The sequence below is a fragment of the Bidens hawaiensis genome, unplaced genomic scaffold (assembly GCF_021521415.1).
Source record: "Bidens hawaiensis isolate Kalapana, Puna unplaced genomic scaffold, B.hawaiensis_p1.1 tig00049023_1, whole genome shotgun sequence".
In the NCBI taxonomy this organism is placed as follows: domain Eukaryota; kingdom Viridiplantae; phylum Streptophyta; class Magnoliopsida; order Asterales; family Asteraceae; genus Bidens; species Bidens hawaiensis.
This window is the reverse complement of record NW_027498770.1, coordinates 1-23,617: the sequence shown is the minus strand read 5'-3', so window position 1 is coordinate 23,617 and position 23,617 is coordinate 1. Positions and strand designations below refer to the sequence as shown.

Here is a 23,617-nt window from a genome sequence, read left to right as displayed (position 1 = left end):
TATGATTGTGAATGAAAGCTTGTCGATACGTGAACGATCTTCGGATATTGCACGTATTGACAAGGGAGGTATGTATATGAAAGATGAATGTGTATGATATAAATGTATGAACGATATATAAGTATGTAATAATGATTAAAGAAAGTATATGTATGAGTATGTAAAGATAGTATGAACGAATAAGAAGAAAGAGGGATCAGACCCTAATAATATCTGAGATAGAAAAGACGGGATCAGACCCTTATAATATCTGAGATAGAGAAGTAAAAAGGGATCAGACCCTAATAATATCTGAGATAGACAAGAAAGGGATCAGACCCTAAATAATATCTGAGATAGACAAAGGAAAGAGGGATCAGACCCTAATAATATCTGAGATAGAAAAGGAAGGGATCAGACCCTAATAATATCTGAGATAGAATGGACAGTAAATATAAACTATGAACGTAATAAAGTATGAACGTATGTATGAAAGTATGAAATAAAAATAAATTAGTAAAATAATTATTATGTATCTTCGGATGCATAATTGAAGGTAAGTGAATGTATTGTATGATGTATGATTAACTAGAACTCACTCAGCGTAGCTGACTTTTAGTATGCACGCAGGTGAGTAGGATGCGACAGCTAGTGTGAGCGGTACACATGGCAGAAGAATAAAATCTTGGCATCTGAAGATCTGCTATGTTTTATAAGTTATGTTTTGATTTTGAAAAGACAAGAAGAATGGTTTTAAGACATGTTTATGATTTAATATGTAACGTTTATGAAAATTTTATGTTCCGCGTAAGTTTTTAATTAACTCTGATTTTAGAACTGCGTTTATGAGTAAATCCAACACATAAGTAGGGCTACCGGTAACAGGGCCTTACATTTAGGAATTGTCTCTATTTTTAGTCCATGTTGACGGTGGGGATCCGGGTTCAATCCTTTCGCCCCCATATTATTATTATTATTATTATTATTATTATTATTATTTCTTTATTCATTTTAAATATAAAACCCATGATTTTAAGCGGATATGGTCTGTTAGGTATGGAGTAATGGAATGTGCGATGTAATGGAATGGACGTGGTAATAAAATTGATCATTACCATTCCATTGAGATGCTTGATCATCATGTGAGAATAAAATGAATTATTAATTTGAGTTGTTTAGTAAGCTAGAAAATGTTGTAATTAAATAAAAATGGTAGTGAGTGGTGGTGGGCGGCAGTGGCAAAGGGCGGGAGCCGAGAGCGATTGTTGGTGGTGGGTGGTAAGAGGTGGGGCGGTGGTGGTGATGGTCGGGATTGATGGTTGGTGGTGACGGGTGGTGGTCGACTGGTCGTGGCAGTGACGTACGTCGAAGGTGGTGGTGTTGGTGGTGCGAGGGTGGTGGAGGTGATATAGTGTGAAAGATGGATAGAATGAAAAAAAACAATGGGTTAGATGGAATGAATTTGGGGTGTCTTGGAAGGAATGAGCATGGTAATGTGTGTCACCATTCCATTGACCAACCAAATATATATATTTTTTTTCATTCCCTCATAATGGTCTATGCATTCTATCAATCAAACTTGTTTTCAATCAATCATACGTGTTAAATGTTACTCTGTGATTATGTTATTTTTATTCATTATTTATGTGTTATTCAATGAAAGTGTGTATCATTAACTTAACAAGTCATCGGTAACGATGATAGATCTATCTGGGTGACGTTCGTCCGAATTTGACCGGTTTTGGCATTTGGATTATCGAAACCGAATCAGCATAACCTTCGAGTTGTGGAAGCAAGTCACTAGGTTTGATCATACGTGTTATTCAATTATTTGTTTTATTCAGTCATACATGCTTAGTGTTACATATAACATGTTGGATTGCGTTTTTCATATCTATATATATACATACATACAAAACACATGGCTTACTCACCAACTATTCGTATAGTTGACTTTATTTTATACATGATGCAGTTACACGAGTCTGATTTGCTTTGAAATTCACAATCTATAGAATATAGAATTACTATGGACTTTAGATGATAAAATAAATAAACTTTGTTTATGTTATGTTTTATTTGAGACAATGTGTATGTGTAACATGAAATAAATGTGTTGAATAAGTTATAACTTTTAATAGTGTCAAGAGCAATGAACAATCATTGTTCACACCCCGACGATTTTCATCTTTGGTTGGGGTGTGACAAATTAACGTCCAAGTTTGATTATAGGGTTCTAGGTTATCAGTCACCACGACCTAGATTAGTTGATAAGAGTAGGAATATGAATCCATAAAGGAATTAAACAGTTTGTTGTATATTTACTCTATAAGCTTTCAACTAATATTTTTAATTGTATTGCGTGATTTTTTTGTACTGTTGTGTCCTAAATTAAGTTGACATTTTATTCTTCAAAATAGCTTATTTTGACCTGAGTTAAAATTACCATTTTTCAGTCTTCGTTACCCCGCTAGAACAAAAACCAAAATATTCAGTTAACGGGTTTTTGAAAGCCAATAGGCTTCCATGAACTGGTTGACGTTAGTATACATATGAAGATCAGCTTGCTAAAATCTCGACAAGCACAAGCTTGAGCTAAAAATAAGATTGCTCACTAAACAAGCCCGAGCCCAAGTTTCATTTATTGAGTCAAAACCGTCTATAAGAAACAGAAATAAAATTATTTAAACCGTCTAGAAATCATGTTAAAGAAAAACACCGCTTCAGATCATTCAAACCTCTCTCACGTCTCTACCTGTTTTTAAACTTCAAATCAGACCAAGTAATATCCCAAATTCTCTAATTTATCATATCATCTTAAGAGTTGCTATATGGCATTCAATAGAGCCCAGTCAATATCATCGCGTTCAGCAGTCATCAGATTTCTTAGGAGATAATCCCTCACTCCCTTCCTTGCCTCCTCAAGAGAATGCTTTATCGTGAACCCCGTAACTGAATGACGCCAACATCGTGAAGAAGGTGAGGTGCAGAATTTACATAAATCGGCGGGTAGTCCTGATGCTAATTCCCCATAGGACAACTGCCACAAAAATAAATAAATAAATAAATAATAATAATAATAATAATAATAATAATAATAAAGATTTGTGACAGTAATTACTGACTTCGTGAACGAGAGTAGCATTAAAAGATATAATGTTATACCTGTAGATTAGATTCCCAAGAAACCGAGCGGCAAAACAGATGAGTAACCTGCGGACAAACCCAAAGCATGGAATCAGTAAGATCAACCATACTCCCCGATCTTGAATCCGTTTTTACCACAATACGAAACATCTCTTTAAGTGGTGGAGAAAGAATGTCCCTAAGTGGTGGTGGAATGATCAGATTCTGCATTTCACGTGAAAATTAAATTGTAATTCCATACCACAAAACATTATAAATAAATAAATAAAACATGTTTTCAAGAACATACCTTCTCAGATGTGGTATAAAACTCCAACCTTTCAGCAGGTTTCAGACACCGCAGCATGTCAACTAATCTTGGAAACCAATTGTCACCAAGCTTGTGGTACCGATTGGGATATAGCTCAATGCAAGCTAAGAAAAGACCCGGAAAGTTGGCGTTTAGAAATTCAGGTACTGTAGTGCCATTGTACCTGAAAGAAACTAGCCTCGGGGCACCGATATTAAGACCCACTGATTTATTGAATCTTATCAATAATAGTTGCAGGATAGAGTTACTCGAGATGTTAATACATCCACTCTCATCACACCCTGCAAGTTTCAAGATTTTAAGAACCGGGAAATTTACGTTGCAGTTCTTGAATATCGTGGTTTTCATATCAACCCCGACCAAATGCAAAACCCTTAATTTTTTGCAATTGATAAACTCGAGTACACATGGCCTGATACGCGGTGCATGGAAACACAAAGTATGAAGATTTGGCGTGTTCAGGTGCACGCTCTTCAAGTTTCCACAGTAGGTCAAGTAGATAGTTTCTAGCTTCAAATGTGCCAGCTTCGGGTTCCTCATCCCTGGGCACTTGTTTAGAGAAAGAAGCTTTAGCGAACGAAAGTTTTCATCTAAAACATGGGAAAATTCTAGCTCATTTAATCTCTGGTTCCTTAGCAAGAGTTGTGTTTGATATTGTGCACTCTGTCGGAGCCATTTTCTTGATAAAAGACGAGCCGCACGTTTATCTGAAGACGGAAGCAGTGACATCATATGTGTTAAGACATCTTCAGGCATTGTAGAGATGATGTCTTGTGAATCAAGTGCAGTATGCTGGCTTTCCAAGTGTATTTCCCAAGAACTCTTTCCAGCTCTTAATCGCATTTTGATGCCTTGCAGAAGGGTTTATGATTACAGATGTTGAATATCCCCTGTACAAGCATACAGAAAGATCCATAAAGCACCAATTTTTCATACACTTGTAGCTGGATTTTGATACTGACTAGATGTATATGCCCTTATAAAACAGGCAGTATTTGGAAACATGAAACAGAGTAAAACTTGAACTACACTATGATTTCTGTTTAACCCATGTTTATGTACTTTTTAAGGACAGCTAATTTAATCACAAAATGATATGAAGAAACCAAGCTTACAAAAACCATAAACCAATGCCAATGACCAAGAACATATACAGCTAGCAAGATATAATATGACAATGGATTTGCTCATAATATGGCAGAAGCACATATGAATCAATTGCTATTTAACATATATACACTAATATAACGGAATCAATCAAGGGTAGCATAAATCAATTACCAAATGAGACATAAATTGAAAATCTATGATGATTAATCTTACAGGGAAAGAAATTGATTTGTGAGAATCAGCCTTCAGGATGATTTGCTAAAACTCACCGAATGAAAGCTCTTGATCTTGCCCGATCTACTTAAGAAACGCTCCCCTAATCTCAATTCTATGATTTTGATAAATGATCATCTAAATGCAGCTTCTTCGCTTTACTCGATCTAGCCCAATCAACTTAGAGAACTTTCCCCTAAACTCAATTCTAGGGTTTAGATAAAAGCTCACTCGATTGCAGCTTCTTCGATTTCCTCGATCTACTTAGAAATCTTCCCTCTAAGCTTAACTCTAGAGTTTGATGAAATCACTAATCCCTTCGATTTACCAAAATATTCTCAAACCGGACTCTAGGGTTTCTGATAAATGCGGTGACAACCTAAAGGGTAACAAGGCTTTATATGGTACACGAAAACTAGATCCGAAAACCAATCCTGACCCGATTCACAATCACCCTTTTAATTAATAATAGCATAGCCGTTAGCTAACTACATTAAAGATGATCATAGTAAATGTTAATAAAACTTATTGTAAATGGCTAAAAATAAAAAAACTCCCTAGAAAACAAATAGCATAAGATATTGCAGAACAAGCTACATCTTTGCCCCAACATAGTTACTTTTAAGACAACAAAATCAAATATCAGTAGATATACAACTAGTGAATGCTTTTCATCTTATCAATTTCTTTTTGTTCTAAGCAGCTAATGCGAAATTCTATCGGGTATCGGTTATCGCGATGAGACATCGGTAATTTTAAATCATGTAAAATTCTTATATATATAGCAATTTAACACTAATAATTCAGTATACTCTCCTCGTACCATTAACAAATTAACCTTTTACAGCTTGCAAAACACTAACAATCGTAGCAAGTAAAAATTGATAATTAAGACTTAAAACACTAACATTGAACACTAAAATCAATGATATTTTACCAAGGAACCGATATATTAGTGATAAATCGAGTGCATAATTTAGTTACATGATAATAAGATGATATTATTACAGAGAGTATTATTAGTCTAAATGATGCATGTTTGTCCTATCATACTTTTAAGAGTAAAGATAAGCTTCCAATAGACGTAAGATTACAATGAAATGTTACCATGGTTCGATTGCGAATAGCCCGGCCATAGCAGCTCCCTGGTAATTGATCTGCTTTCCTTATTATTATTATTATTATTATTATTATTATTATTATTATTATTATTATTATTATTAATCCTCAGTGATTCAAATTGGGTGTTGTAACTCCTAGGGTTTGTGAATATAGTGCATCTGTATCTGCATCATATTAATACATGAGTTAACTTATTATTATTATTATTATTATTTTTATTGGCTCCTTTTATATTTCATAGAAACATCCAAACGATTTACAATAAAGTGGCAGGTAAGCGGGCAACAAGCTGCGTCGCAACCCCTTTTGGATAGCAAACCCAATCCGACTAAAAACAAAGTTTTGATTCTTATGGGCTGATACGTTACTATACACAACTTTCTGAACCCTATTCAAAAGGTCCACGGCATCCGGAGCTAAGAAACCAAAAGTGTCAAAGGCTAAGGGGATAAACACGTGTTGATTCTCCAAACAAGCTCTCTCGTGTTTAGCAACCTTGCCCGATGCCGCCTTCACTGCTGTCTGGCCTGCTACAAATCCAGTGTCCCTAATCCCAACAAGAGGGGACACTCCTGTGAGGTCGACACAAGCGTGTTTTCCCCCCACCCACCCAAAAACAAGTATATCGGCCGGTCGTAATGTAGATCTTCCTTCTTGAGGATCCGTAAGAAAGTTTACGGGGGCTTCCTTTTTAGCCGAAATTCCGGCTCGTTTAAGAACATCGCATAGAACATCCCTCACCAAATCATGTCTGTACTTAAACCCAGGCAACTCTTTGCAGTGAACCGCATGCTCGCCAAAAGAATCCAAACAAACCTTACGGCAAACCGGGCACGGCTCATCTAACGGAAACAAAGGGATCATTAACCGATACTTCAGGATGGCCCGGTACTCTAAAGCCGACATATGTTGGCCCAATCCTTCAACAGGGAGAACACTTAAGAAATCTTGAGCCCGAGGAGCCCGAAGACACTCAAACACCGCTTTCTGACGAGGGGATAAATCAAACTTCATTTCCAAACTCTTGATGATTCCACTATAAAGGGCACTCGCCAAAGCATGTTGGGCTTTAGGGGGGCGGTATCTTTATTAGAGAAACCGCTAACGTCAAAATCGGGAAGTGAAATGTGCAACCGATTTATCGCACTCCCATAATCGGAGTCAAACCCATCAATACCACAATCTCGAAGAATGTGGTCTTGTAATTCCCAAGATTGCGCCCTCGAGGCCACAAACGCATAAGTAGAAACGTCTGAAGCTGAACATAAACCCAAACCTCCAAAACGAGTCGGAAGTGATGCCAACCTCCATTGAAAATCTCCAAAGAAGGGACCACCACAAACCACGATGTCCTCAATCGCCCCCCGAAGGCCATTGTCAAACACAGAAACTGCTTCCCCTACATACACAGGCTGGCATGTTCTGAGACCAAACAACAACTTTCCAACTCCCATACATGAGCAGAGCAAAAAGAGCTCGCATTGAGGGTCCCGCAAATGCGGGAGATAGCTTATCAACTCCACAGCTCGCGAAGCCCTTTTCATAGCAAGTTCACTGATGAACCCGGCATCCCGGCTAACGGCTCCCCCGAGGAGTTTCACACCTAGCACCGGTCTTCCAATATCACAGGGAAACACCCCCTCCTGCACCTTAACCCCATTGCACGACGGCCAAAATACTTCGGTTTTCTTAATATTAAGTTCAAGGCCCAGGCGGGGACCCTCCGACCTGATAATATCTAAAGCTTTGGCAACCTCTTTAGAGTCCCCAATAATTGTACCATCATCTAGGTACCAAGCATGAAAGAGAAGCTTACTGGAACTCTGGACTAGATGAATAAGTGGGTGCAGAACTAAGGCGAAAAGAAGAGGTCCCAAAGGGTCCCCCTGCTGAACCCCAGTGGTGGACCAAATGTGGTCATCCCCCACATATAGCCTGGCCGGTTGCCCATATAAAAAGTTCACCCATAAGGAAATAGATGGACATCGGGCCCGAACCTCATTCAGAAGGGCAGTCCTATCCACCAAGTTGAAGGCATTACAAAAATCAATAGTAAGCATAGCCAATGACCCATCAGAATGGAACTTACTTAAAAACCTGTTCGCGCTATGAAGAACGGCCTCTGCACCACTAGGGACTCCCACCCCAAACTGAAAGTCGCACAGGTATTTAGTGATGTCTTTCCCAACACCCCTCATAGCCACCTTAGAGATCAATCTTCTCCAAATGGCACCTACCGCAATGGGTCTAATCCCATTGTCCGGTTTGAGCAACGGTGTGAGAGGAGCCGACGCAATGAACTCTGCCAAAACCCTTGGGCATCTCCCCCCCAAACATAAATTAACCATCGCAGTAGTAGCCTTTAGTAACCCAACAGCGATCAGCGACCCCTCTCCACAAAATGCATCCAAAATATGTTGTGCCCTCAATCCATCTCGTCCGCATGACGTCCCTTTAGGGAAGGATTTAATGTATCCAAGCACACAATCCTCATCAACAACAAGAGGAGGCTTAGAAAGCAATGAAGCAGGCATAACCGGCGGGGGCAAATTGGGATGCTTAGCCACTAACGCTTTCAAAGTGTCATTGCCGAAAGGTGCAACCCCTGAAGAGCATAATACTTTAATAGCGGCAGTAAAATGCCCGTCCGCCACTTTTCGTAAACATTGTTTCACATTGGCGCATACCGCAACATCATCGTGCTTAGCGAGAGGCTCCCCATGACTCGAGTTCACCCCTATAGGCGTGGCAAAAAGGGAAAAAATAAGCGCATCAAAACCATCCTTAGCACCCCAACTTGCTAGTGCTTGTTGAATACTCTGACATTGCAAAGACTTTCTATTACCGGACCTGCGCTCCTGACGTTTAGAAGGTCTGAAAACACGCAGCGTGCACCGCGGTAACAAGAAAAGTTTCACCCATTCCTCAACAGAGTCTGGCATAGCAACCACCTTACCCAGAGCCGCAGTTAATGCTTGAGCAAATGCCATACGACAACTATGAGGGATGCTCTTAACAGTTGTGATAGGAAGAGAGAAGACGCGGTCAAGGAGAACCTCATCCACCACTATCCCTCCCAAGGGAGCAACATCCCTCATAACATGTGGTTTATCAATCCCCACAATAAACTCCTCCACAGATCCCACACCCTCGTTGTACTTGGTGACTCCATCAGCATGATGACACGTCCGTTTAAGAGCATTTGGACGCATACACACCCCACATAGCCACTGGTCCGAGGCCTTAAAAGCCTCCCCAACCGAAATAAATAAATCACAATGCGTGGAAATGGCGTCCCGTAGGGTCCCTTTCCGCTCATCCGACGACAAATGAAGTCGTTTGATATGCGTCATTAACCGAGAGATCCCCCTTGACCCCGCCCGTCCATCCGGGCAACAATGGAACCCCCTAAAAGGACATGGCCAAACACCCACCAAACCCACACTATTTTCTAGGGTCTTAGACATAGCACCCTCATCAATTAATCCACCACGAGAAATGATGTCGAACCGACAACCATGTCCACCTCCCGTGCCCACCTCCCCCGATGGGGCTCCTTTGACAATCCGAGCCCTTGTCATAACCCCTCACGACAAAAAGGCCAACAAACAAACTCGAGCTGAGTTTTGGGAGTAAAAACCCGAACTAAGAGGAGAAAGGAGAGCAACCGCTAGTTGCTCTCCCCTCCGTAAACCCAAAAAAACCGATTAACTCATTGAGACATTTTATCGAACACCTGGCGGGCAGACCCAAAACCGAGGATTAAAGGCAAAATTGAAATAGCAGTAGGGGTGGTGGTGAGGAGATGACGAGGAGATGATGCTGGTTACTGATGTGTGACGGCAGGTTGTTCTTTAGGCGAAGGTGTAGCAACGGTGGTGGTGGTGGAAATCTGTTTGGGGGTCGGCTCAAAAAGTTGAACAGTTGAACAGTTATTATTATATTATTGAGAAAACTAATGACAAAAGGAAATGAAATCCACTTTACCGTTGTTTCATCTTGCTGCTGCTGCTACCTGAATTCAACAACACAAGCGTTAACGGCAAAACAACGAACGATAACAGAGCGTTTACTACTTTTGAGTTTAAGGGGTTACTTATGTGGATTAGTCGAAATAAGAGGGCTATTTCTGTAACCTTTTTAAAAATATATTATAGAGACGTCGGTTTTGGGCTCTAATTGTATCATAGATTGAAATTTAAGTTTTCGAGGATTGTTGGTTTTGGTTTGTTCGATTATTTTGGTTTCATGCACAGCCCGAAATCTAAGAATAATTGTCATACGTTTTTTAGGAAGATTGGATATATTAATTCCACGTTAGAAAATTGATTTCACTGGTTATATTTTTCACACTATCTGTTTTAATTGGATCATCCGTTGATTTTTTTTCCTTTATGAATTTCAATATGATGTTTTACTGGTTGATTGATGTAAAATTTATCTCGAAACATTGTTTCAGTTTCCAAACGAATTATTTTTTGTTAATTAAAACTTTAAACACATGAATTGAAGTCTTTTGGTGAGGGTGGTGGTGCAATCTATCATATAAGCACGATTTTGCCACATATTTGACACACAAGCATGTTGTATCATCAAAATACTAATGTCGTTAGAATTTCATTAGTATGGGATCGTTGGACAAAATAATATGTTAAAAATTGAACTGTCACTTATGTAAAAGCCCAAGTTAAATACATTGGTTAATTAACCAAATTGATCAAAAAGTATGTTTTTATGCGGTTTCGTTGGTCACGAATTCATCGTCTACCATTACTCACATCGTGCTGTTTAGACGTTGGATAAAACTCATCCTTACTCACTTGACCCGGGCGTAAATCACCAAACATTCCCCTCTAACCACCTTTTACAATCATCTTTTACATCAAGTGTTACTTCTCGGCAGACATCTGAATATTAAGTTAACTTAACATAACACAAATATATGAATCAGTGGCGGATCTAAACTAAAATCTCAGGGGTAGCGTTCAACTTTTTTTTACCATTTTTTATGTAAACGAATTTTTTTCTTTTACCATATTTCATAAAATAACCAAAAAAAATTCTTACCGTATCTGATACAATAACTGAAATTTTTTCTTACCATATTTCATACAATATATTTTTTAACTTGATGGTTGACTGATATCATCATTTTCTTAGATTTTTCATTTAAAAAGATTAGTTACTAAGATTTTTTCGTTTTATCTCCCAAGTTTCCTAATTTTAGAAGAAACAAAATTTAAACTATAAACCCAAAATCAACTTCAGTTTACACATAAACCTTAAATCTATGATTAATTTCAGTTTAGACATAAAGCCCAAATTCCTAATCAATTTTAATTTCCAATTTACATTATCCAAATATCTAATAAACCATAACCAATCATTCAAATATTTAGTCGCACATAAACAATTTCAAATTAACAACTGATATAAATAAATTACAATTACAATTTTATTAGATAAAAGTAGAAGAACACTTAAATTAAACAAGTATTACTGAATCTTATAAGAGGGATTGAGGGAGCATAGGACGTCGACTACTCGGATGTAGAGCGGAAGTCCAGTGACCAGAGGAAGTGTAGGGTGGAAACAACTACTGAATGAAACTTTGTTTTGTTGAATGTTGATATCCGGCCTAAACCAAACGTTCAACATCAGTAACAACGAACAATAGTTTTATTTGGTTTGGACTTTAATTTGTTGGGCTTTATTAACTTTAGCTTTTAATTTGGTTGGACTTTATACAAATATGGGTGACGTGGGGGTAACGAACTACAAGACCGACCAAAAATTAATAAATTTGCACTAACTAAGAAAGTTGAGGGGCCAGCTTCAAGCTATGATCATTATATTTATATTGATACAGATACACACTTCATACACTCAATTCACCAAGGGGTTTCATTACAAATGAATCAATCACTTTGGAGAAATGATTACACCAAAAGGCTGAGGGGCTGTTTATGTGGTGATGATGATGATGATGATTGGTGGTTGTGGCAAACTAAGGGTAATGGTAATATGAATGAACACATTTTCATTCATCATCGTTCTTAATGGGTAAGAGGTTTGCTGACCGATTCGGAGCACAACCCTTAATGCTGATTGATTTAGATGTAGCCTCTTCATTAAGGGGCTATCAAATTACCAGGGAGCTGCTATGGCCTGGTAACATTTCATTGTATTCTTATTCAATTGGAAGCTTGTATTTTTACTAATATTTAGTTATGCTATTTGTAGGGAGATTTGTTTTTAACCATTTACAGTAAATTTTATTAACATCTAGTATGATCATCTTTAATGTAATTAGCTGAAGGTTATTTTATTAACTATAAGGGTGATTGTGATTCGGGTTGGAATTTGGTTTGTGGATTTAGTGTTCATGTACCATATAAGGTTTTTGTGGATTTTCGGGTCACCGTGTACCATATAAAGTTTCGTTACCCTTTACATTGTCGCCGCACCAAAAACCCTAGAGTTCGGTTTGAGAAAACTCTGGTATATTGAAGGGATTGGTGTTTTCATCAATCCCTGGAGTTAAGCTTAGAGGGAAGATTTCTAAGTAGATCGAGTAAAGCGAAGAAGCTGTAATCGGGTTAGCTTTTATCTACTCTAGAATTGAGTTTAGGGGAAAGTTCTCTAAGTCGATCGGGAATAAAGCGAAGAAGCTGCATTTTGATCAGCTTCTATCGGAACCCTAGAATCGAGTTTAGGGGAGCGTTTTCTAAGCAGATCGGGCAAGCTCAAGAGCTTTCATTCGGTGAGTTTTAGCAAATTATCATAAAGGCTAATTCAGAAAACAATTTCATGCCCTGTAAGATCAACCATCATAGTTATCAGTTTTATCTCTTATTTTGGTATTTCGTTAATTGTTTTATGTGATTTCCGTTACCCTTGATTGATTCCATTGCATCCCGGTAGTGTATTTATGTTAAATAGCAATTGATTCATTTATGCCTCTATATCTTTTTCACTTTGAGCAGTTATATATGTTAGTGGTAATCGGCAGTTAGTCTGTGAAGGTTGATAAATGAATTTGTGTATCATTTGGATGGAACATGATGAAGAGTGTAGTCATTTAGTAGTTCTGCTGCTAGTGAATTTTGATTGAGGATTGAATTGAGCAATTTTAATTTGATCTCTTATTGTATGAAGTGTGTTTATCTAACAATTTTATGAACTAAACAACTGGTTCGGGCTTTTATATGCTCTTATGTTTTATCATTTATGCTATTCATGATGAGTGATATGTTTTGATTTATTGTATCAAGATACTGCCTGCCTTTTAGTTTATGTTTCCAAAATACTCTCTGTTTTTAAGGGCATGTGCATCTAATTAGTATTAATTCCAGCAATGCGTGTAAGAAAAAATTGGTGCTTTATGGATCTTTCTGTATGTGCAGATTATATTCAACCTTTGGCATCATAAATCTTTCTGCGAGGCATCAAGATGGGACTAAGTGCAGCAAAGAGCTCTTGGGAACGATACCTAGATAGCAAACATCCGTTACTTGGTCACCAAGACAGGTTCTCTGCACTGCCTGAAACCATCCTTACCCATCTCATGTCTTTCCTTCCACCACCGGATAAAGACCAGCTTAAAGTTTTATCAAGAACATGGCGCCGAGTAAGTGCTCAAGACCAAAAAAAACTCTGGCTGGCCGGGATCACGTTAAACGAGCTGGAATTCCCAAAGATTTTGAACGATGACTTTCACTCAGTTGAGTTTCTTGCTCTAAAAGAATGCCCAGGGATGAGGAACCTGAGGTTTGATAGTTTCAAGCTGAGTATCATTTACTTGAGCCATTGTGGTGCCTTGAAGAGCGTGCAGCTCAACACGCCAAATCTTAACACTTTATATTTCTACGCACCGTGTAACACACCCTGCAAAATCGAGTTTATTAATTGCAAAAAGTTAAGCCTTTTGCATTTAGATGGGTTCGATATGGACACCAACATGTTCGAAAACTGCGACGAAAGTTTACCGCTTCTTCAAACTTTGAGACTAGTGGGGTGTGACGATGACGATATGAGTGGAAGCTTTAACATTTCTAGTAACTCTCTTCGGGACTTATCATTTACAAGATTCAATAAACTGGTGGCTCTCAATATTGGTGCCCCGAACCTCCTTTCTTTCAAGTACAACGGGACTATAGTACCTAACTTTCAAACGTCAACCTTCCAGGTCTTGTCATAGCTCGTATCAAGCTAAATCCTAAAGGATACCAAAAGGAGGGCGATGATTGGTTTGTAAGATTAGTCAAAATGTTGTAGTGTCTGAAACATGCTAAAAGCTTGATGTTGTGTACTACCTCCAAAAGGGTATGTTCTTGAAAACATGTTTTATTTTTATTTATTTATTTTTTTTTTGTGGTATGGAATATTGGAATTACAATTTGTTTAATTTACATGTCGAATGCAGAATCTGATAATTCCACCACGACTTAGGGGAACTCTTCTTACTCCACCACTTGAAAAAATGTCTCATATTGTCGTTAAAACAAATTCAAGATCGTGGAGTATTGTTGATGTTGGCATGTTGCTGATTCCATGCTTTAGGTTTGTCCGAGGGTTGCTCGTTTATTTTTCAGCTCAGATTCCTGGAAATCTTCTCTATGGGTATAAAATAATCTTTTTATAATTCTACTCTTCTACACGGAGTTGGTATAGTAACAACTGTCTTACATCTTTGTTTTTGTCTTCTGGTGACAGATTATATATGGGGAACCATCATTGGGACTACCCGCGAATTTATGCAGATTCTGCACCTCGCCTTCTTCACGATGTTGGCGTCATTCAGTTAGGGGAGCCGTGATACAGCTTTCTCGTGTAGGGGCACAGGAGGAAATCGTGTCGTATGTCCTGAGAAATCTTAGGGCGGCTGGATGCAATGATATTGGCAGGGCTCAGTTACTTTTCATATAGCAAGTTTTAAACTGATATGACAGACACATTAGAGTTTGGGCGGTTTAATTTAAAGTTTTAAAAACTGGTAGAGATGTTGGTTTGAATGATTTCTTGCAGTGTTGTTTTTTTAGTATGATTTCTAGCAGTGTTGTTAAAGACGGTTTTGACCCGTTACCTAACGGGTCGTGCCTTTGGCTAACCATGCATATTGCTATAATCTCAAAATTTTTAGTTGCTTCTCATTGCTTATGGAGTTGAATAATCCAGTGTGATCATGTTTCATTTTGGTTTGGGTTGTCAATTGTTTGAAGTTAATTTTTTGAGAATATCCAGATAGGTCAATATTTTTTATTATCTTTCTCGAATTTTATAAATAATCAGAAATCTATATATATATATAGCATTTTAATGTATTATTAAAATAACCATCAACCTTCGTTTAATAAAAAAGTGACAACTTAGGGTGGACGTATTGCCTATAAGATGGGTGTGGTGCCACCTTGGACCCGGCGGGAGCACCGCCCCATGGGTATCAAACCGAGCAAATTTCATCCTGAGCGGTGTGGCTATCCCGATGATCCCGAAGCCCAACGGCTATATACCAACTACCGTCTTAGAAATAAAATAAAGTAAAAAATTATTTAAACCTAATTTTATATCAACCAGTTTACCCCATTTTCACACCTAAAAAGGGGTTTTCGTAAATTCAAAAGTGCATATATGCAATTCTCCAGCTAGCATAAGGGACTGTTGACGCTTACGATGAGATCTAGCTATGTCTGACAGAACGTCACGTGACACTTTACACCTTTCTTGACGTATTATTCAATTATCCATAAACGAATATTTGTGTAGACCAATGAGTCACGACAAAGAACTTTTATACGATGCTTATGAGCGGTTTTCGGGGATGATAGAAGCATCAATTGTATGCGCCGGCCTTGGTGGAATGCAAGAACAATTCATGTGGGGATAAAGAAAATAGTAAATTACACGGTTACTAAAATTTTACATTTGTTCCTAATTTTTACAAGTTTACGTATTTGTTCAAATTGTGCGCTCTCATGTCCAATCTTTAGATCAAATAATATCCGTTTTACGACCGAAAAAAAAACTGATTTTAGACAAGGCAATGATCAAATCATACAATTTTTATTTATTTTATTTTAATATAATTGACCCTAATGTCTCATTTCAAAATATACCATGGAAACCGGCAGGTATGGAATCATCAGTTTTATATTTACTCTCTTTGCCTTCATAACTTTTGATTTTGGGGCAAATGAGTTAAATATATAGAAATGTCAATATTTATTTTTTTTCTTTGTTGATTTTTTTTAAACAATTGGAAATATACACAGGTAGGTTCTAATATATCATTAAAAATTTAAAATAACCATCTACCTTTTTTTTTAAAAAAATGTAGAAGTTAAGGTTAAGTATGAAATTGTGAGAGATCATTATGTATCTATAATTTGTTTTAAAGAAATAGACAAGTACTGTGAGGTGTAAGTACGTAAACTAAAACTAACAAGTGATTGATTAATTAAGATGCATTTTACCTCATGAATCATGATTAGACTCTTCCAGCATAATCTAGACTAGAATATTCGTGTTGGATATCCTACATAATTGTTAAATATATATGACAAGCCAAATTCAAAGTTTTAAACGCTTTAACTTTTGTACACGAAGAAAGAAATATAACATATTCAAATATAAATCCGAACTCTGACCAGTTTTAACAAGTGTTTATGTTTTGTAAATCTAAGGGGTTGTTTGGTTCATTCAGATCTGAATGAGCATTTGTCCTATTCAGCAACAACAATAAGTCTGAATGATCCATACATAATTTAAACCATTCAGATGTTTTTCTGTTTGAAACCAAACAGTCTGAAGTCTGAACGAATCAGATTTTTACATCTGAATAGTTTCATTTAGATGTAAAACAAACAGCCCATAAGACAAGATGTAGAAGAGATGTAGTTGTGTTTAAGAGGATGAAATATGCAAATATTCCTACTTTATTCAACAATAATGTGGATGTCTAATATGCTCTCTGTTTACTCAGCATATCCAAAATCAATTTTATCTTAAAGAAACATTTTATATCTTACTTTTAACATCTTTTTAAAAAGATGTTTTAAATAGGGATGTTAGTTCTTGACACGACCTGAAACTTGACACGAAAAAATATATGTTTTGGGTCGGATGACACGACCCATTTTTTAAACAAGTCAACGCGAACCCGACATGTCTAAAAATGGGTCAACCCCGAACCTGGCTCGTTAAAAAGTGGTTTGACCTGTTAACCCAAAAGAATTTTAGAGAAATTAATATTTTGATTTTAGAGATAATAAGTATTAAATTTTAAAGTTAAATACTTTGATTTATAATTTTTCATATATCTATTAATTTTTAATAATCAAACTAATTACTTTTTTAAAAATATTTTTTATCTACTCTTCACTTCCAATATTTTTATTTTATTAGTCCTAACTGTCTATTCTCTTGTTATTTCCATTCATTTGTTCTTGTCTTTAGCAAAATATGTAAACATAAGTTTGTTAATTAAGAATATGAGATAAATGCACAAAAACAATAAAAACTACCACAAAATTATTAAAATGTTTTATATGAATAAGATTAATTGATTGTCTTTAATATTATTATGCCACTAGATATTACTCGCATTCGTAAATGAACGTAAAATGGGTTGACCCGAAACACGACACGAGTTTAAATGGGCCGATACGACACGACACGAATAAATATATGGGTTGGGTTAGGGTTGAAGAATTTCAACATGTCAACCCGCCAACCCAAAATCTATTAACCCACCAACCTGACACGATTGACACCACTAGTATTAAAGTGGTAATTATTTGGTTGAATAGTTGACATGTTTATAAAAACAGAATTTCTGAAAAATGGTGTTCCTTTAACACTATATTTTTAGTATAACTTTTTCTTAACGACAAATGTTACATCTACTTTAATCACTTACTCAGCACAAAATTATACCAAAATTATATTTTGTTTAGGATTAAATCCATGACTGCATCTTTTGATTTTAGTCTTGAAAAAAACTCACTTTAAGGATTTATTTTACTAACTATTATCATTATCTTAGACTTCTAATAAAATTAATGAATTGGTTGTAATATAACAATGGTAGAATAAAATATACACTAAAGAATGGAATAAAATACATAGACTAATAATTAAATAAAAAAATAATAGTTTGATTTTCAAATTTATGCATTAGTTAAGAGTAAGACAAGGTTTCTGTTAAAATACATTTTGGGAAAAGTCTTTACATCGAAAGAGACATTCTAGAAAAATAAAATCTTAAAAAAGTCATAATTTTTAAATATGGCGTCATGCAATTTCATTAAAACTACAACCCGGTTTTTTGGTTATCTATTTGACATTTTCAGGATCAAGTGGTGGTGTTGTAGATCTAGGGCATGCTTGAAATTGAGTTTGAAACAATTTACTTATTAGCTTTTACAGCCTCATAGGTCATTAAAGTTGGATGATTTTAACAAAAGCTTTTAAAAACTTAAAACGTTTATCGATTTCCATTCAATATAGCATGTAAAGTTAACATTAGTGTCACATAAATGCTTATCGATTTTCATACAATATAGGATTAAACAGACTCGTGGGTTTGATACTAAACCCTAATACAATAGGTTCCAATATCAACATGGAACTGGTCATTACTCGTCAATGATTCATGACTTAGTTGGCAAATGTTAACTCAGTTAAGTGTGAGACAATGAGGATTTACGAAAGTTCGAACCATGTATGTGACAACTGACAAGCATTTTGCGAGAACTTCCTGAGGTCCCAATTCAATTCCAACAAATGTATGAGAGGAAAAAACCATTGTTCTAGCCTTCTAGGGTTCGAACTTAGCATGCACAATTTTGATATTCTTGTACTCTAAATTATTATTGTAATAACAGTCCAAAAGGTAAATATACAGCTGGCTGTTATCCATCCACGTCAGCCGGCCAGGTCTGTTGGCAAAAAGTCAAAAACCAACCCAATAGAGAACCTATATACCAACTATGGCTAACGACCACACCACCCACCATCTTCTTATTATATGAATGGTCGGTTCACTCGGGCCCATTTATGGCGTCCCTCATCTCCGGGTTGGGCCCATCATAAAAAATAATTACGGTCTAATTATAATGTTTTTCAATTTTGATCACCTAATATTTGTTTGATTGTTTTAATTAATACGTTAAAAGTTAAATTATACTAGTATTTATAATTAATAAAAGTACACTTTATTGACTTAACTACAACACAATTATTGGATTAATCGGAAACTATGTATTAAATATTAATATCTGTAAAACCATTACAAATACTTTATTACAAATCATATATTATTATTTTTATGATGACTGGCCATCTCATCTCATAGTTGATAACTAATACTTAGAATATTACCATTCATGTACCAAATGTTTATGCATATTATTATATAGAGGTGCTGATGAGTTCTTACTGATTGGTTAAAAGTGATGAACTCAAACGCGAGGCATGTATTGATTTACGCCAAAAATGTATACCATAATCAGACACTTAAAACTATTCACACGTACATAACGCTTGTAAGTTACAGAATGAAAACTCGAAACAAGTTGACATAACTTTTATACAACATGAAAAAATCCGAAAGGATCAAAAACTATAATAATAATAATAATAATAATAATAATAATAATAAAGGATTAATTACTATTTTAATATTAAAACCAGAAATACAATAATCACCATCACACCCACCCTGATAATACATTATAAGTTTGAATTTTGATTGATATGGTAGATGAATCTCGTGACAAGTCTAATAAAACAACAAATTACAACAAAGCAGTGATTCTTGTGATGCAATATATAAAATAAAACCACAATTTTACTATTATATATATCATATTATTATTTTAGAAACTTTTTGTATATAAAGCCTCCTTAGCGTTATCTACACACTACCAATATATTCTCATCTTTCCACTAATATTTTCACCTCATCTACAAAAATGCCTGCAATAGCCATTGGCAGTTTTGATGATTCATTCAGCTCCAACTCCATCAAGGCCTACGTTGCCGAGTTCATCTCCACTTTGCTCTTTGTCTTCGCCGGTGTCGGGTCCGCCATCGCTTACTGTATGTTCAAACCTCACTTACGTACCCATTAATAATCATGTCACGTTTTTTTTCATATCTAAAGTAACATTATTAATTATAACTTGTTTTGTTGATTTGTGACAGCTGCATTAACAGCAGATGCTGCTTTAGATCCTGCTGGTCTAGTAGCTATTGCGGTTGCCCACGGGCTCGCCCTATTTGTGGCGGTTTCTATAGCTGCCAACAACTCTGGTGGCCATGTGAACCCAGCTGTCACCTTTGGATTGGCTGTTGGAGGCCAGATCACCTTCATAACTGGGTTGTTTTACTGGATTGCTCAACTCCTTGGGGCTGTTATTGCTAGCTTCCTTCTCAGTTTTGTCACCGGAGGCCAGGTGAGAGTACTAGGGTCAGAATGAGTCAAAACGGGCTTCGGTCAAAAGTCAAATCAGGCTTAGGTCATAATGGGTTCTAAGCAGAATGAGTTTGTGACTAAACGGGCCTTTTTAAAAAGGTGTCGCTTTTTGGACAAAATGCTATCGGGTTGAAATTTGTCATGTTAGACTTTACTAAGAGTGGCTAATAGGTCGGCTTGGGTCGGGCTAGGGGTCAAAATGGGCTGACTTGTAAGTTGTTTATGTACCAACTTGGTTCGTATCAAAACGAGTTTGTGACCAAAAGGATATGGGTTGGGTTGGGTTGGGTTGGGTTGGGTGGTTATCAGTTAATGATTAATGTTTTTACCTGTAAGCAGTGGCATTTTTGAAATTATGTGTAACTCTAAGTGGTGTTTTGGTATTTTAATTCCAGGCCATCCCTACACACGGTGTTGGAGCAGGCGTGGGAGCGATTCAAGGGGTAGTTTTTGAAATCATCATCACCTTTGCATTGGTGTACACTGTCTACGCTACCGCATGTGACCCAAAGAAGGGTTCATTGGGCACAATTGCCCCAATTGCAATCGGGTTCATTGTCGGTGCCAATATCTTGGCTGCAGGCCCATTCTCAGGTGGGTCAATGAACCCAGCTCGATCATTCGGTCCTGCAGTTGCTGCATTTAACTTCTCCGGACACTGGATCTATTGGGTCGGACCTCTCATCGGCGGTGGCTTAGCTGGACTTATTTACCCAAATGTGTTCATTTCTAATGAACATATTCCCCTCACCAATGACTACTAGATTTCCAATGCTTTTGTTCTTGCGTTGAGTGGTAAAAATAAAAAGAAATGCAATTTATTTGTTTTTCTTTGTTTATTTTAATTTAGTGAGAAATTCATCCAAAATTGTAATCTTTCCTTAATGGGTATTGTAAAATTAAAAAGAAATGTAATTTTCTTTGTTTATTAAATTTTTTTTGTTTTATTTCCTAAATGGGCCATGCACATATTTGTATGGTATGAGGTGGAAGAAACTAGAAAGTGGGCCCACGATATGGTGTACTTTTGCTCTGGCATGTTTCGGCCTTTTCGATTGGGTTCAAAGAAAACGGAATATAGTGAGTGGATGGGCCTATCCGGGTCTATCATTGCATGTGATATTGTGATTATTGGCCCTTCATTTTTATTTTTATTTTTATTTTTTATTTTTATTTTTAGTTCTGTTCTGATTGGTTATCATTAACTTGTAAAAGAATATCTGTAGCATCATTCACTATCCTTTAAACATGTTTAGTCCTAGATGTTTTCTCATTATTAACTTCTTTGTTAAAAACGGGTTGGTGATATTTGAGACGTGACATTGAAGCAAATTTTAGCAAGGCTACATCATGGACTTTCGAATAGGAATGTACTCTGTTTTGGATCCATTTAAGTTACAAGAGCTCAAGTTTCGAACTCTATTTCTCATGAATAGTTTCTCAAACTCGAATTCCACTTGAGGCGCAACTCACTTATTATTTATTAACTAATTTATAGTTTCTATAAGAATATAGTTTATGTGTTTTAAGATAGTATGTACTATTTAGTTGTTTTTAACATGTTGTTGATGCTATGTATAATATATTAATAATAATTATGATTATATAAATATATCTTTTAACATATTAAATATAAATTATAAAAATAATAGGTTTGTTGACTTGTGAGCTATTTGAGCTCGATAAATGACACTTGGGCTCGTTTGCTAAATAAACTTATTTTAGACTCTAATTCAGATTAAACAAGCTTACTTTTTACTGTTTTAGATTCAAGTCTACCGAGCTAGAGTGTCGATCCAAAATTTATGTTTAGTTTGTTGTCCATAACTTCATCCTTTCACAATGTGTAAAACAACAAAAAAAGATTGTGCAATCATGAGGTGTCACATTTGGTTGTAGCCTGGCCAAAAAAGGTCAATCATAGCCTTGTTGATAAGGCCAATCACTACACCGGACGTCACCGGTATCTGAAACTTTATTCTAAATAATTAGCTACCTGTTAGGCTATGTGTAGTGAAGGGGCTATAAAATGGGATGTTTTATGCCATGTGACGCTCCGGTCAACAAATGACGGGTTTTGTTTTTGGGGTGTAATGGTGTTGTAGCCATATATATATATATATATATATATATATATATATATCACATACAATCACTAATAATAACAATAATAAAAAAAATCAAAAGGGAAGCAGGCGAGAAATAGCCCCCCTCCCTATCGCCCCACAAATCGCGGGGGGGGGGGGGGGGGGTGTTTGCGCTCATCTTCGCCGGAAATCGCCCCTAATTGTCGCCCAATACATATGGCCTTATTAGTTAAATCATTTTTTTTTATGTTGCTATTGAACTATTCTTTACAACATTTGTTAAATGAACTTGCTTACATACAAGATTCATATCATGAATAACTATAGGTAAAAGCCGGTTAGGAAAGCCAATTAGGCCCTTTCCCACGATGAAAGATTGGGCTTAGTGTGACCAATATTGATACTTTGATAGGATATGCTTAACCGGGACGGGGCTCCGGATTGGAGAACCCACTATAAGACAAGACTGGTTGTTGTGGAGGGGCTTTAAAGCCCAAGTTAAAGAGTCACGTCACTTTAAAGCCCCATCTCTTTAGCATCGTGTTGTGGTTTAAAGCCCCACCCATTTAGGCCCAACCATGTGTTGAAGCTTTATATTTGCTGCCCGGTAATGCCTTGAAGCCCCTCAACTTGCCACCCTCCATTTCATGCCCATAACAAGGGGTCTAACTGTTGTCAACTTGTCATGCATTCATGGGTTGAACTGCACCCGTGTTCTAGATTGATAGTTTGGCTTTTTTGTTTACAAAATGACCATTTTCTGTCCGAGTTTAGATCATTAGACGAGTGCTATTGCCTTCACCATTAGAGGTCTCTATCAGTGTGGTTATAATCCTACCTCATGCCTGGTTGTTTACCAATTTACCCCTTAATTTTCTTGAAAGACATGTAACAGAAAATGGCCAGTCATGATTCATAACGGGTTGGTTTGGAATTTCGGATAAATAACTTGCATATGGTTTAATTCGGGCTAACCAAAATTGCACAACTTGTCAAATGACCACTCTTAAACAACTGGATTGATTTAGGGAAAATATTTGAGGATAAATTCTAGATGCTAAATGATAAAAAAGAACTAAGGTAAAAAGGAAATGCTATTTTTGAATTCGGGGCCTTAGTTATTATGAATATCATATTTATGTACATGAAAAGAAGTATAACTATGTTCATATA

At 36.5% G+C, this 23,617-nt stretch overlaps 2 protein-coding genes and 1 long non-coding RNA gene across 3 annotated transcripts in view; 2 read left to right on the top strand and 1 right to left on the bottom strand.

The window, feature by feature from the left end:
• The window catches only part of LOC143597769 (uncharacterized), a 32,779-nt gene extending 26,865 nt beyond the window's left edge, over positions 1-5,914 (bottom strand). Inside the window, exons 1-2 of the mRNA XM_077076175.1 lie at positions 5,867-5,914; positions 3,416-4,326 (exon numbers count right to left, since the gene is read on the bottom strand). Coding sequence (XP_076932290.1) covers positions 3,416-4,279 — 864 coding nt within the window. The 5' untranslated portion in view covers positions 4,280-4,326; positions 5,867-5,914. The remainder of the gene's footprint in view (positions 1-3,415; positions 4,327-5,866) is intronic.
• A 6,872-nt stretch (positions 5,915-12,786) lies between these two features.
• Positions 12,787-14,842, top strand: LOC143597770 (uncharacterized). Its single transcript, XR_013146988.1, has 3 exons — positions 12,787-14,206; positions 14,307-14,503; positions 14,597-14,842. It is a non-coding gene; the product is annotated as an uncharacterized LOC143597770 (long non-coding RNA).
• Positions 14,843-19,781: 4,939 nt separating this feature from the next.
• On the top strand, positions 19,782-21,290 carry LOC143597773 (aquaporin TIP2-1-like). The gene is made up of 3 exons (XM_077076177.1): positions 19,782-19,981; positions 20,087-20,337; positions 20,753-21,290. Exons 1-3 carry the CDS (start codon positions 19,855-19,857, stop codon positions 21,119-21,121), a joined length of 747 nt encoding a protein of 248 aa, XP_076932292.1. The 5' UTR covers positions 19,782-19,854; the 3' UTR covers positions 21,122-21,290.
• Positions 21,291-23,617: the final 2,327 nt, after the last annotated feature.